Source organism: Zonotrichia albicollis, chromosome 29 (assembly GCF_047830755.1).
Source record: "Zonotrichia albicollis isolate bZonAlb1 chromosome 29, bZonAlb1.hap1, whole genome shotgun sequence".
Taxonomy (NCBI): Eukaryota; Metazoa; Chordata; class Aves; order Passeriformes; family Passerellidae; genus Zonotrichia; species Zonotrichia albicollis.
In genome coordinates this window covers 1,047,461-1,062,906 of record NC_133847.1, presented here as the reverse complement: position 1 = coordinate 1,062,906, position 15,446 = coordinate 1,047,461, and the positions used below count along the sequence as shown (strand labels likewise).

Genomic DNA, 15,446 nt, shown 5'->3' with positions numbered 1-15,446 from the left:
CCTAAGGAATAACTTCTAGTACCTCATTGTTTCTTGCTGTTGTTTATATTCCTGTGCTGCAGCACACTCCATTCAGTTCCTTGGCTAAGATAGTAGGATAGTTTTGACTGTGAAAGCATGTTGTCCATGAGATTATTTTTTTTTGCCATATGGTTTATAAATACTGGAGCTACCCTCAGTACTTGATCACTAGTCCTGTTTAGCAGGATTAGTGTATGTTTTCTCCCTTCTGTTCACCTCCTCTTTATTTCTGTGATAGAGCCCACCAAAATCAAATGAAGGTAGTACAGAGAGTAATAAGGAGAATGCTGCTACAGAGTCTGGGTCTGAATCGTCTTCTCAGGAGGCCACGCCAGAAAAAGGTGAAAACCAAAATATTATATTAGGAATGGTAGTTAATCCGTTTTTAAATTACTGTATTTTTCAATATTGTGTTACTTTTCAAAAACATAAGATTTTTATGTTGCCTTTACTGTCTCCTGTAACCAAAGATACAGGCTGGGTGTGGAAGTTGCTGGATGCTGTAGATCCTCTAATAGTAAACATGTGCAGGCTGCACTTTCTTTTTCATTCTCAGTCTGTGGTTGTGGGAGTATCTGCAATGGAATAAAATTAGAGGGAATTAACAGAACTGTTAGTAGGACTTGGTAGAGAACGTAGGAGAAATGTAGCAAACTTTTTTTAACAATTCTATTTCATTTCAAGTGACTGAATTCCAGAGTCAAATGTATGTTGCATTGAGTGGGTGCCCCACATGTTGCTTGAACTCAGAACTGGTTGCTGGATTCTATGACTTCAAATTGTCAAGATATTACAGAAATTCTGGGAACCATGGGTTTTCTTCAGTAAACTGCTTGCAAGCCCAAATGGAAGGAGAAAATTAAGTGCACTGTCCATGTGTAGGCATAGCTGTATGGCTAGCAAGAGTATCAGTACTGCTGGAGCATCTACAGATAAGGAAGTGTCCATGCAAAGGTTTTGAACTATTGCATGTATGGATAAAACTTCTTGAGAATGTCTGTTTTGTTCCTTATGCTTGTAAAACAAGTATTAAAAGACAAGCTTTAACTTCTGCTTTAAATTTCAGTAATTTTTAATGTGTTCTATTAAAGTCTGTTTTCTGTACATTTCAAAGGGTCTCAAAATTCTCGTGTACTTGTGTGAGACTTTTATATATCTTACAAAATTTTATGATAATCATTCTCAGACTCTCAAAATGTTGTTCAGCTAATAATATTTCAGAATCACTGGCAGAGTCTGCAGCAGCCTATACTAAAGCAACAGCAAGGAAGTGTTTATTAGCGAAGGTAGAAGTGATTACTGGGGAGGAAGCTGAAAGTAACGTGTTACAGGTAAGAAACGGATAGAGGAGCTTTGAGTTTGTGGGGATTCATATGGATGTCTGTCACAGTAACAAGTCCACAGATAGGTTGGATTTAAATCTACACAGGGGATCCTCAGCCAACCCTGTCCAGGCTTAGATGCAAGCACACCACTGGCCAGAGATCTGGGCAGAGAGAGATCCCAACCAATCAGCTGTTTACACCAGGAAGTTTCAAGCCCCCTATATCAGCAGGCCAGCATAATAAACCATTGCTGTTGTTGCCTGGATCTCTGAGAGTTTGTGTCATCTCTGTCTCTGACCCCACGTAACAGATGTCCAGTGAATGCACACCATCTGATTCCCTACAATTCAGCCTTCCTCTATATCTCTAATGTATTTTCTTGTGTTAAAATGCAAATTTTAGATATTTATATCAGATCCTTATTTATTAACTTGTTATCCATTGTTTTTTAATTTCCTCTTTATGAATAAATTTTAGCATATAGGCCATCCAGGTGTATCTTAAGCATACTTTCCTGAATCCATCACATAGAAGCTTCTATTTTTTGTGAGACAATTATTTGAAGAAAATTTAAATTAATTAAATATTTTAAGTTCTTTAATTGTTGTACTACTGAAGATTTTCTAAAATTTGGAATGGACTATTTATGCCAGCAGTCTAGTTCCTTGCGAAATAGAAACTGTATCACAAACACTCAGGAATTTGATTTAAGAAACTTAATTGAATTAGTGATGTTGTAGAAGGATATTTGGTCATGACTTAGACTGCTGATTTTAATAGAGATACATTTAACATTGTAGTTATTAATTAACTTTAATATACTTACTAACTGTAGTGTATCCTTAAGAAAAACATGCAGGGTTTTCATATAAAATGAAGTGGTGTATGTATTTTTTCCCATCTCTCTTTGTACTCCAATTATAATTTAGTTTTTTTCCTTGAGATATTGTGTTTCTCAGCATTTGAATTGTGTTATTTTCAAGGATAACTTTTTTATTCTTACAGACACAATGCCCTATTCTTCTGAGACCAAACAGTTGCACTGTCAGTATCTAATGCCTATCAGTTACACTTGTATTACCTTAAAAATAGTACTCTATAATGTTTGCCTTCTTGGACTTCTTCTTACCAGACATAAATGGTCTTTAAATGTTCTTCTGGTACATCTCTGTTTCTCTTTAATTCAGAAATGTCTGGGTGCTTCACGTAATTGAACAAGACACTGAAAAGATAAGAATCCTGTTTCACTTAGAAAAACTACAACTTTTGGCAGTTGCATACTTAGTAGAGGACTGACTTGCCTGAATATGTTGTAATTTAACAGATCTCTTGCTTAACTTTAATTCTTTTTTTCTTATGAAATGTAATGCATTAAAATTCCAAATGGGACTTGTACAGACAGAACTATGTTAATGTTGCAGAAACATACAGAGCTAGATGTTTTGGCGTGAAGAAGATGAGAAATGAAAGGAAGGAAAATGGAAGTATCTTTTCCACTTAGTGCATGCTCATCTGTGGGGAGCTTGAGGAGTGATGGTTTGAGGTATAAAGCCTCAGCAGTAACAGTAAAATTGGATTAGAGGGGGTGATATAGAGATGTTTGGCAAGGAAGAAAAAGGGAGCTTGTAGGTCAAGATCCTTCAGTATTCCTACTGTTGGAAAAAATACATAGACCTTTTGAATTTTATAACGTCTGAACCCTCAGTTAATAACCTCAGTTATTAATGACTTTGTGTTGTTCAGGCTTTGATAATGAATCGATAATGAGCTAGCATGTTTGTCCATCCTTTGCTTCCTTACAGGAAGAATTTTGCTTTGCTTTCATTATATTTACTGAGTCTTCCAGCAACATATTCAGTGGTGCAGTGTGTACCTAAGGCTTTTAAAAGAATTAACTGATATAAGGCAGTCTCCTATGACATTAAGTTTCCTCTGTGAAAATTTATATATTACCTGAAAATTACTTGTTGTTTTGATCTTGAACCCTCTTATTCTTTAAGAATACATAGCCTCTTTTAGTAAAACTTGATGAAAACAGCATATTTTGAGAAATTTATTGCAAAAGAGAGGATGACTGTTTTGATTTCCACAGCTATAAACAATTAAAAATTCCAGTATGAAATCTGAATATTTTTTACTCAACTGTAGGTGACTAAGAAATATATTATTACTTCAATCAACCACTATGCCATAGACATATTTTCTGTTACAGATTCAGTGCAAGCTGTTTGTATTTGATAAAAGCTCTCAGTCTTGGGTGGAAAGAGGTCGAGGACTCCTGAGACTCAATGATATGGCCTCAACAGATGATGGAACATTACAGTCTCGGCTGGGTAAGAGGAACCAGGGGAAATGAGATACTGGATGACAGTCATCCTATTTTTATAAGGTTCTTCCTTGACACACAGCAACATTCACTTAAGTTTCTGTTAGCTCCAGGAACTCAGAAGCAGTTTGGACCTTTTCTTTTGCTTCAGTTAGTGAATACTGCCTCCAAAGAGAGTATCTTCATACCCGTCTGTTGCAGCAGATGTTCCAGTTATTTTTTCCCCAATAAAAGCAAGCCATATTTAGTAACTAGAATATTTGCCTAGAAATTTATGGTAACATCATTCAGATCTGGCTGTTTTGGATGGGTTGCTTGTGATGAGGGAAGTCTGTTTGAATAGTGCACAATTGTTCAGGCTGGCAGGAATGTGCATTAGCCTGAGATTATCTGCTCAGATACCACTGCTGAACTTTAATGCATTAACATATAAGACTTCAGACTAAATAGCTTTAGATATGACTCATAATCTTCAATAGCCTTGTTGCAGTTTAAGCCCAGCCAGCAGCCAAGCCTCTTGCAGCCACTTACTCACTCTTTCCAGCAGGATCAGGGAGAGAACTGGAAGTGTATAGAAGTTAGAAAACTCCTGGGTTGAGATAAAGGCAGTTCAAAAAAGAAAGCAAAAGCAGTGCATGCAGTTTGCAAACAAAGCAAAACAAATTAATTCACTGCTTCCTGTGGGCAAGCCGGTGTTCATCCATCTCCAGGGCAGCAGGACCCCATCATGTGTAATGGTGACTTGGGAGGAGAAACACCATCACTCCAAACATCCTCCCTTCCTCCTCTTCCCCCTGCTTTATATCCTGAGCATGGTGTTTGGTGGTCTGGAATATCCCTTTAGTTAGTTTGGGTCACTTGTCCCAGCTGTGCCTGCTCATAACCTCGCACCTACCTGTCACAGCTGATATGTAGCTGGACTGATAAATCTGGCCATAAACAGAGATTCAATTCAGCTTGACTGGTTGGTTAGAGAAAAGAAATCCCTAGGTGAGCAGCGATAGGATAGATTTGAACTCAAACAAAAAATCCCAGCCAGTGCCATTCAATCCTGAATGCAGACATATAATTGGTCAGGGAGCTGGGCAGTGCAGAGATCCCGACCAATCCGTTGTCCAAGCATGGGAGCCCCCTGTGAGAGGGGACGCCGAACAATAAACCGAGCTATTTGTCACATGATCATCAGTAATTTCTGTTGTACCTGTCTCCAACCTATGAGCATAATGTGTTAAATACTCCCATCCTCCGCATCAGTGTAGTAGTATGAAAAGCAGAAAAGACCTTAGGTCTGTGCAAGCACTGCTCAGCAATAACAAAAATACCTCTATAATATCAACTGTATGTTCAGCACAAACCCAAAATAAAGCTCCATACCAGTGATTGGAAAGAAAGTTAACTCTACCCCATCCAAAACCCACACAAAGCCTACATGCTCCTCATTTACAGTTGTGACAAAAGCCTAGGAGGGCTTATTTGTAAAAAGACTGAAACCTTTGTACAGTAATAAGTGTCTTGGCTGTTTTGAACTTCCTGATGTGTCTTTTTCCACCTAACTGATCTTCTAACTTGACTTTAGTGATGAGGACTCAGGGGAGTCTCAGGTTAATCTTAAATACCAAGCTCTGGGCTCAGATGCAGATTGATAAAGCCAGTGAGAAGAGTATCCGGATCACCGCCATGGATACAGAGGACCAAGGAGTTAAAGTTTTTCTTATATCAGTGAGTACTGTTTATGTCTTAACCATCATACTAAAGTTGGTGCTCACTTAAACTGTAGCTGATGTAGCATTCCTTTTTTGTTTGCACCCTACACTGTCTTAACATCACCCTTGCCCCAAAGACAAGACACTTGGTAGATTTGCTTGTCTAGAAAGTCTTGCAGGCTGTGAACAAATGCCACATCAAAGGCTGCCCTAGGAAGCCATGTTGTTCAAAGCATTGCCCATGGAGTCATGGGGATCTGCTTTGCACATACTGAGACTCTAGTGTTTCATGCAGATTCTTTTCTGATTTAAAAAAAAAATGGCATTATTTAATAGATTTTATGCAGTAGTTTAACTAAAATTAGATCTAGTGGAACTTTCAGCACAGGAAAACTCTCATTGTCTGCATTGTGGGAGGATGAATAGGTGCCCACTGAAAAGGAAACACTAAAGAACATCATATTAGTACTTAAGGTTTACACATTTAAACTTTGATTTTCCTTTGATGCAGTGTATTAAAGCAGTAACAGGATAGTGAAAGTCGTTTCTGTGCTTACTAAATAGGGAACAGCAGTCGCAATCTGAATTACTAAAACACTTGAGCTCTGGTCGTACAGTCAGCATGGGAGAAAGGTCATTCCCTAATGCCTGCTAAAGCACCAACATATTTGGAGGTCTGAGAACATTCTTTTGATTTAGACTGATTTTACACAAGATGCAAGAGAGCAAGTGTCTTGCAAAAGAATTAGTGTTCCTAGGGATCAGAAATTGAAAGCATCAGCAAATGGTCAGCTTTCTCTGTGACATTAGGTTTGTAGGCCTGGGATCTGGAGTCCCAGAATTGAACTTAATGATACCAAATATGCATTGATGAAGAAAAGGAAATTAAATTATTGGATAAGTTTTTCTCCATATTTTTCTAGTTTTGAAAGTTTTGAGTTTCTGTCATCAGGTTACTCACTCTTGATTTTAGTATTGATAGAAAGTATCGTGTTTGGAATTACTTTTTGATTTCAGTTTATTTCAGGGGAATTTTCAGATACAGAATAGACACATTCAAGTGTCATGTGGGGTGGATGGAAACTATTTTTTATTAAAGAATTTGGGGAAACTATTTCTTATGAAAGAATTTGACAGGTTGTCAAAAGTGCTTCCCTCTGAAACAGAGACTGTTCAAAAATTTTTGAGTAATTGCCTGTCTGTTCATTGAGTTTTCTCATTATATCTCATATTGATATTTTATGCCAGTTCCTCATGAAACAGTTGGCTTAATTATGATTTACTAATGTGTGAAGTTTAATTATTGACAGGCCAGCAAAAATCTGCAAGATTTTAATTGAAGGTCTTCTTAATATGAGCTTTTGGGAGCTGTTAGGAAAGCTATGTGATTTCTGTATGAAGAAGGCTATTATGAGATTAGCAAATACTGGGTATGTCATCCAAAGAAAGTTGGAACTAAGCAGAGGAATATACTCTCACCACCAGAGTTCTGTATATCTAATGTCCTGCTGCATGTAGCACAGCCCATTCTGACTGGTTTGAAAAACACTTTATGAGAAAACTAAAAAGTATATTGTGAAATTTGGCATGACTGCTGTGTATTATGTCAGCAGTGTTTTATTGTGTTATAATTCCATGCACCTTTTTCTTATTTCTGAATATTAAAAAATGCAGGCAAGCTCTAAAGATACAGGGCAGTTGTATGCTGCATTGCACCATCGGATCTTGGCCTTGCGCAGTAGAGTGGAACAAGAGCAAGAAGTCAAGAATGTAGCCCCTGAGCCAGAGGTAACGCAGTCAAATGAGGAAGACAGTGATGATGATGATGTCATTGCGCCTTCAGGATCAGTTGGAAGTGGTAAGTAGGAAAGACAATGGTGTTTCCTGTTTACCATGCATTTTTCTGTGTCATTTCTTAAGGCAGTCTGTGCTCTTTGTATATGTCTATGGAGTAGGACTATTGCATGGCTTTCCTTTTTGAGCACAACTACTCCTTGCTTCTTCTCCAAACTGGTAAAAGGCCCCTGTGCTGCCTGTGAGTTATATGCCACAGTTTAGCAGAGGTTTTCTGTGCTTTTTATCATTTACAGGATTTCTAAGTGTAGTTCTGAGTTTTATTTTTACCTTAATCATGGCCAGGAGTTGCACATGAAACCTGAGTTGACTCAGAATCAGTAGACAGCATCCAGAATGACCTTTCAGTAGGGAGCTGTTTGGAAAGCAGAAGGTTTACAAAGGGGCATGGAAGGAGTGTAATGCTTTTTATTGTGCATGAGGAGATCATAATTTAAGAAAAATACTAGTCTTCAGTTTGAGGAAGGCTTCCTTTTGTACTCTCAACTTGGAAGTCATTTGTGCTTTGCTTTCTTGTGGCTGAGAGCATAGAGCCTTTGACAGTCCTCCATCCTGATTCACAGAAGGGGAAAAAGGGAGGAATGAATATGAACAAAAGCAGTGGGAAGATTGAAGAGCTTGGAAACTGAGCTTTTAGGTTTTTGGATGCGGCTGGGATTCCTGAACTAGATTAGTCAAGAACATAAAGTTCTACAGTAGACAGATCTTAGTCTGGAGAAGGCCATATGCAAGGTGGGAGAGGAGGAATTCTACAGTTTTCATCTCTCATTGAACACCTGAATCTGAGACTTACGTAGGCTACTTGGGATGAGTCTCTTACTGCAAGGCAAGAAACAAAAGATATTTCTTATGACCAAGAACTACTTTTATTGTTTCAGGTCCTAATGATGAAGGTGATGGGCAGAACGTTGGCAGCACATAGCAGATGTGAGCCAATCTGCTTGCAAGGCTGCTGTGAACACCATCTTGCAGGCATCTCTGGATACCCCAGGCCAGCAATTCTTTCAGGCGGTTTAGAAAGCTCCAGGACTTAAGAACTGTGCATCTCTGTTCTGTTTGTTTGGGTTTTTGGTCTGGATCAGTAGATTCCACACAAAAAATAGCAGACTTGGAAACTACCTGAATGTGGTTTGGGACGTTGAAAGCTCATCATATTGATGAGCAAAAAAAAAAAAAAAAATCCAACCCCAAAACAACATAAACACAAAATGCAACCACCCCCAACCATTTCCCCTCTTCCTTGTAATTAAAATGGCACATTACAGCTTGTCACAGCTTTTCATTGGGACCTTTTGGCTGTTTCTTCAATAGTTCATGTCTTGCAGGTCTCCAAGATAGAACTTTTTGACATGGTTCCAACTTGAATTCTGCTTTTATAACCCCTACTCCCCTTTACGCAGGGAAACCCGGTCCTCACTAGCTCCTATGCTCACTGGCTGCCCTTTTGGGTTCATTTGTTCTTTTTGGACTTTAGATGGGGCAGGTTATGTTTTTACCATTTAATCCCAGCATAGGTTGTGGATGTGGACACCATTGTTTGCTGTCTAGTGGGTTTGTAAACAGAAAGAAACAAAACATTGTGGTTCACCAGAAAAGCTTTTTTAATGCGATAAGAGACTTTAAAGTCTGCAGGACGTTCTGCTAACTCCTTTTTTCTTCCCATTTCATTATTATTTGGGGATTTATATTGTGGTGAGACTTTTTTATTTTAGTTTTTCAATAAGATGCTCTTGTGTGTTAAAAAAGTGAAACTATTGTTTTGTACTGTTCTTTTCTGTTACTATTTAAGGGAGAACTAAGCCACTATATATAATAGATGTTGCATACAATTTTTCTTAAAAAATTTTGTTTCTGTGGCTACAGTAAAGTGCAGGAGGCATACAGGTTACACCTTCAGAAAAGTTAATGACAAAACAGCTGTTAGCCCTTGGAAGACTAAAATAGGCTCATGTAATGAGCTCTGCCAGCCATTAAAATAAATCTGTATAATAAAGCAGCTCTCATTTAATGGCTTGATTCAACAAGCCATTTAAGCACTTGCGTGACTTAACTGTATGTGAATAATCTTACTGAAGTCAATGCAACTCTTCATGCTTAAAGTTGAGGACATTTTTTTTAAATCTTGCTGAATTAATGGCCTTAAATAGAAAATTTAACTTCTAAACCCTTCCTGTCCCTGATCCATTTCCTGAAGTCTTGCAGCATGAAGAAAAAGGTAATACTCCCAGCCTTGAGTAGTTTGGGCTGAAGGTTATTGTATTCTGTTCCACCACAAATAAAAGCAAAAATGTGGTTTTCTGTGTGCAATTCTGAAGTACTCCTACTGTAACCATAACTCTTTTTTTTTGGTGGTGGTTTTTTTTTTTGGTTTTGGGGGTTTTTTTGGGGTTTTTTGTTTTTTGTTTTTTTTTTTTTTTTTTTGCTTTGGGTGTTTTTTAATCATTTGAGCCTTTTATGTGAAAGTTGAGTTTTATTTTCTTATTGAAACATATGGTATATTCTTGTTCAGCAAGGTTGGAATTTGGTAGTCACCAGGTCACTTTCACTTTAAATTCCCCAAATTGTTCTGTTTCCTTTATAAATAGTTTACTGATAGATAATTTCTGACTTGCACGCTTGCTCTTTTGTAGGTTAACAATCTAAAATGGCATCACCTAAAAGAAAATGAAAGGGGAAGAAGCATTTGACGTAGCATGAATTGAAAACAGAAACCCAGGCTATAGCACAAAATCAACTTTGAAATTTAGTATTCAAATAGTAAAACAGTCCATATTGCTTCTATTTTAATGAAACACACTTTTCACTGGCAGTCAAGAACAAGTTTTCCCCTGTTTTCTGTTGTTAATCATCACTGAAGACTGATGCTGTTGGGACAGACGGTGCTTTCCCTTTTTCCTGATAGCCAGTTGAAGGAACATCTGTGATTGCTTTTGTGGAAATTGAAAAGGGCTAATGATAAGCTGTGCCACTGCATCTTGAGCTCTCTGGATTGTCTGCTCATGCCTTCTTGCATTTTGGTTTTCTTTTTTCCTCCTTAGGGTTATGGGGGTTTTTATCAATGAACAGACCTGTTGCTGCAGCCCCTACTCTTGGCATGCTTCTACAGGAGCATGGCAGATTTCTTAGTACCCACCACACAATTGTTTCTGCATCACAAGTCTGGGGACTTTAGAGTAAGTGATCTGCATTTTGGATCTGGGATCTTTTTACATTGTTGAGATACTCGGATTTAAAGTACTCTTTTCAAAAACCCTTGCACCATAAAGCTGTTTCTTGTCGGCAGCTTGTTCATAAGGAAAATTAATAAGGTGTCTTGGCCTGCACACCTACTTTTGTGAAAACAGGCATTATTTCCTGGTCCAAGGCTCTATGGCGTCCATGCTGAGTCTCACTTTGAAGTGTTTTACCTAAAATGCAAACAATGGTGCATGAAGATTCAGAAATATTGAATAAGCATGCTTGCTTTGGGGTTCGATGGTACACAATCACCTACAGCTTTCTAAAAATTTTCTCAACTATTTACTGATGTAGATTTTATTTTTAGCTAGAAGCTTTGCATAAATGTTTATAGTGAAGGCAGAAATGTTGCTGTGCATCCCAACAGAATTGTGTTGCTGTGCATCCCAACAGAATTGGCAGTGGGTTGAGTTCAGGCCCTGCCCAGCAAGATACAGTTAGCCAAAGCAAAACCCTGACTTAGCTCTCTGCTTTAAGCCTTTAGTAAGCCAGTGACAGGCAAAACTGGATAATGCCCATGTATCTCAAAAGATCTATGTAAGACTGTCATATCAAAATGTACATGGGAATTACATTAAAACCTGTGTCAGCAAGCAAGCAAACAAAACACTCTGAGCCCTGCGTTGTGTTTCCTGTACCAAGCAGCGGCTGTTCGAGGGGAGGGTAATGGTGACCAGCTCTGCTGCCTTACAGCAATCTTCCCCTTGATCATGCTTATGCTCCATCTTTCCCCTTAAGCCTCTTGTTAACTTTTGTGTGGTTTTGACAATTCCTTATAGCCTGTTGGCTGCTAACCCACACAGGTACAGCCTTTCAGGTTTCCAAGTGGAAAAAAAATACTGAAGAGTGTAGTAAAGTTGAACATGCTTGATGACTCAGCACTGTATCTGGCAACCAGGATCACCAACCATGTCCATGGGGGGCAATCAGGCCAGCTGGGTGAGAGAGGGGATTGTGTCGCTCTGCTCTGTACTGGGGTAGCGTCACCTTGAGTTCTGGGGGCAGTTTTGGGCATCACAGTATAAAAAAGACATTGAGCTAGTAGAGAAGTGTCCAAAGAAGGGCCACAAGGATGGGGAAGGATCTAGAGGGGAAGATGTATGAGAGCTGCTGAGGGCACTTGGTTTGTTCAGCTTGGAGAAGGAGAGACTAAGGGTAGATCTCAATGTAATCTTCAGCCTCTTGAGGGGAGGTTAGGGGAAGGTACCAGTCTGTACACTGATGACCGATGACGGAGCTTGAGAAAAGATCATGAAGCTGAGTCAGGGGAGGTTTAGCTTGGATTTCAGGAAGCTTTTCACCCAGAGTGATTTTTGCAGTGGAATGGGCTTCTCAGGGCAGTGGTCACAGCACCAACCTGAATTCAAGGATTTGGACAGTGCTCTCAGTCATAGGGTGGGGTGCCCTGTGCAGGGCCAGGTGCTGAATTTGATGATCCCGATGGGTCCTTTGCAACTCATCTCTGTGCTCTGCGATTCCATGAAAATGTTGTTAGAATGGTGATGTCACTGAAACCAGAACTAAGCCTCTTAGCCATAAAATGGCAAAAAATGAAAAAAAAAAAAAAAGGCACCCACAGGAAACACAAGCATTAAGGTAAGAGAATGTTGTCATAACAACATCTTTCTGGAGTCCAGTTCCTGGTTCATTGCTTTAGAAAAGACAGGGCAGGAAATGATCTCAATAAATGAGTCCTCAGCCATCCTGCACTAGAACTAGGGTGGGAGGTGACCAGATTGTTGGAAGCCTGCAGGAATAAAAAACGTCCAACTTTGTAATGGCTCCTCTTTGTTCCCTGAAGTATCAATTGATGCCATTGCTTGGGTATTACTGCCATTAAATGACCGCTTCTAACACATCCCATTCTGCAGTTCAGCTGGTCTCTTGCTCTCCCAGTGAGTGTATAAAATGGTTTATTTACTTTCTAGAAACATGTTACGTATTTCAAAAATTACCATGTTTCCCATAATCTTCTCTAGTTTTAGGAATTCCAGTTATGATAATTGCTATAATTTGTCATACAAGATTTTATTAAACTGACTTTTCACTGTGTGCTTTTTTTTCCCAGTGTTACTTGGTCTTTCTGTCCACTGACTGGCTTAAATTGAACTCTAGTCCATTCTGTGGGTAGCAGATTTTCAGACAGGATGTTACAAAGATAATTTAATTTTTTTTTAAAGGGTTCCTTTTTTTCTCCTGTGAAATCATCACAGACCAACATAGGGGCAAGAGAGAATTGCTAAATCAGACAGTCGGCCTTGATTCTTTTTTGCTAGGTGAAAGTACAGGTATCTCATTAAGAAATGCTTACAGATAATTTCTGTAAATAAAAGTCTCATTTGAAGGTAGTATTCAGAGCTTCCTTTTGGCTACCTCCTTTCAAGGACTCCTTTCCAAAACTTGTCTTTTTGTAAAGATACAAAAGCTGAATTTGTCACTGAGAACACTGGTAATTTTGTTGCATGGGTGTGCAGTGAATGCCTTTTTTCCAGAGTTATCTGTGAATTAAATGTGGGGTTATTTTAAATGAACCACTCCTGATCGAATTCTGGTAGCTTACCTCCAGCTTCTAATGGAACTGGAAAAGTCAAATGGTGGTGTTATGTTTGATTTCCTCTGTTCCAGAGACCAGGAGGTATCATTGAGCCCCCACTGCAGGGTGTCTGCTGCTGGTAACTGAGCATCCATGTTCTGACTGTACCCTGTCCTCTGAAAAGCAGCTTGCTGTCTGTAGTCCATTTAGCAGACAAGATAGATTCCTGTTCCAGAGAATTCAGAGCACAAATTCTGCTGCAGCCAGGAGATCTATTGGACAAGGCCCTACAGAAAGCTCCTGAGAGGGGAGGGATGGGGTAATGTTTTGAATGCAATTTGCTGATGGATGGTTCTGCCATTTTTGAAAAGGTTTTTGAGATAGAAGGAACCCCAGTTGTGAGAAATGGCACTCGCTTTAAAAATTTAGAAGGTTTGTTAAAGCCTTATAAAAAGTACAACAGAAGACTGAATAGAGAAAATAATACAGTGCACCAGGAGCAAAGGATTCTGTCATCATCTGCTCATCCACACAATGGATGTTCTGTCTTTCAACCCTTTAGCCACTCCCAAAGTTTTGTCAATCGACTCCTTCACTGTTCAATGGTGGAGATAATTTTTTTTACATCTTGATTGGAGGTCAGGTGTTACCATAGTAACAAGTCCATCCTCCCAAGTGTCTGGACTACCCAGGCCATCCTGTGATAACAGTGCAAGGGGGGAGAAACATACTATACATCTACAAAATTTCTCTTAACATATGCTTAATATTTGCTCTTCAGTTGTGAGAATCAACCATCGCATTACTCATCTATAACAAACCCCCCTTTTCGATAAGTCATTTGGCTCAAACAATTAACTTAAAAAAATTTTTTCTCTTGAATGAGTCATACTGACATCTATTGATGTGGGTAAGAACAGTGGGAACTGGAGAAAAAATCTCAGGTTTTTCCTAGACACACTTATTTGAAATGGACAAAAGGGCATCACAGAGGTCCGGTATGGCTTTGAGTCCCATCTACCGTGCCTATTGGGTTCCTACCCAGAGTAGGTGAATCTTAGTGATGAGTACAGAACCCAACTTGGTCTTGCCCTCTAATCCCTTTTGTATTAAAAGGCAGCTGAGGAATAATAAAGGTCCAGTATGGCCTTTTTTGCCCCTACCTTACCATGCCTATGGGGTTGCTACCCACATCAGGGCTATGGAATCTTCTTGACAGTGAACAAAGGGACCAACCTGGTCTTGCTCTCCATTCCTTGTCTTACTTTACTTATGGTTCTTAAGGAGGCTGTCCCATTACCTCTTACGGTCCCTTGTGTACTTCCCCTCAACAGATCCTTGTAATTCTCACCGATTAAAACAGAAAAAGAATTCTCAAGCTGGCTGGTGGAAAGTTGACTCTACTTTTTTGGCATCTTGTTGTTTTTCTGGTTATCTCTTGGTCTCTGCTTGCGAGTCAATCTCATTTCACCCAGTCTGGATGTTATAATCCATTCTTTGGGTTCTTCTACTGGGCCTTTAACTCTGTTAGCATGAGTCCATCCCCGCTCTGCAGTTCGCATGGCCGATTTTGTGGTGAGCAGTATCTGAAAGGGACCTTCCCATTGAGGAGTTAGGGGCTGGTCTCTCCATGACTTGATCATTACCCAATCTCCAGAATTAATATTATGGATTCTGAAATCCAGGGTGGTAGTTTGAGGAATTGCCCCTTTATGCCTTAGCCCTTCTAAGCTTTGTGCTATAGACATAACTTATTTCTTGGCATTGGCTTCCCCTTCATCACAGGCAACCTCCTGGGGCAAGGTCAAAAAGGGTAACCCAAACATCATTTCATCAGCTGAGATCCCCAGATCTGACCAGGACTGGGTTCTAATTCGTAACAAGGCTAAAGGGAGACATTTTATCCATGACAGCTGGGTTTCAATCAACAGCTTAACTAGAGTTCTTTTAAGAGTTTGATTCATCCTCTCAACACAACCAGAACTCTGTGGATGCCATGGAGTGTGTAATTCCATTTTACTCCCAGTTTTCGAATGACTTTCTGCAATATTTTAGACGTGAAATGAGTTCCTTGGTCTGAATCAATCCTGTTTAGCATCCCCTATCAGGGGATGATTGATTCTAGAAGTGTTTCACTCACAACATTGGTATTGGCTTTAACAGTCGGTACTGCCTCTACCCAATGAGTCAAGTGACCTACTATCACTAGCAGAAGCTTCCACTGGTGTACCTGGGGAAGTTCTGTAAAGTCTACTTTTTGTTCAACATTTGCCTCTCATCTGCTAATCTCTACTTCCCGTTGTTATTTTTTCTTGGCTCCTGTTTTAAGGAGTACTTCCTCTTCTGTCCCACTGAATGCAGGGACTTCTTGCATTTCTCTCATGGGGGTAATACCATCATTAGTTTTTCTGTCCCTGGTTCAGCTGCATTTTTAGCTTCTAAATCTG

At 39.4% G+C, this 15,446-nt stretch overlaps 1 protein-coding gene across 4 annotated transcripts in view; it reads left to right on the top strand.

Moving 5' to 3' along the window:
* The window catches only part of RANBP3 (RAN binding protein 3), a 52,148-nt gene extending 43,710 nt beyond the window's left edge, over positions 1 to 8,438 (top strand). For all 4 annotated transcript variants that reach the window (XM_005494214.4, XM_005494213.4, XM_074528964.1 and 1 more), the window contains 6 exons: positions 260 to 362; positions 1,228 to 1,352; positions 3,559 to 3,679; positions 5,249 to 5,391; positions 7,050 to 7,233; positions 8,108 to 8,438. In XM_005494214.4, coding sequence (XP_005494271.1) covers positions 260 to 362; positions 1,228 to 1,352; positions 3,559 to 3,679; positions 5,249 to 5,391; positions 7,050 to 7,233; positions 8,108 to 8,151 — 720 coding nt within the window. In that variant the 3' untranslated portion in view covers positions 8,152 to 8,438. The remainder of the gene's footprint in view (positions 1 to 259; positions 363 to 1,227; positions 1,353 to 3,558; positions 3,680 to 5,248; positions 5,392 to 7,049; positions 7,234 to 8,107) is intronic.
* Positions 8,439 to 15,446: the final 7,008 nt, after the last annotated feature.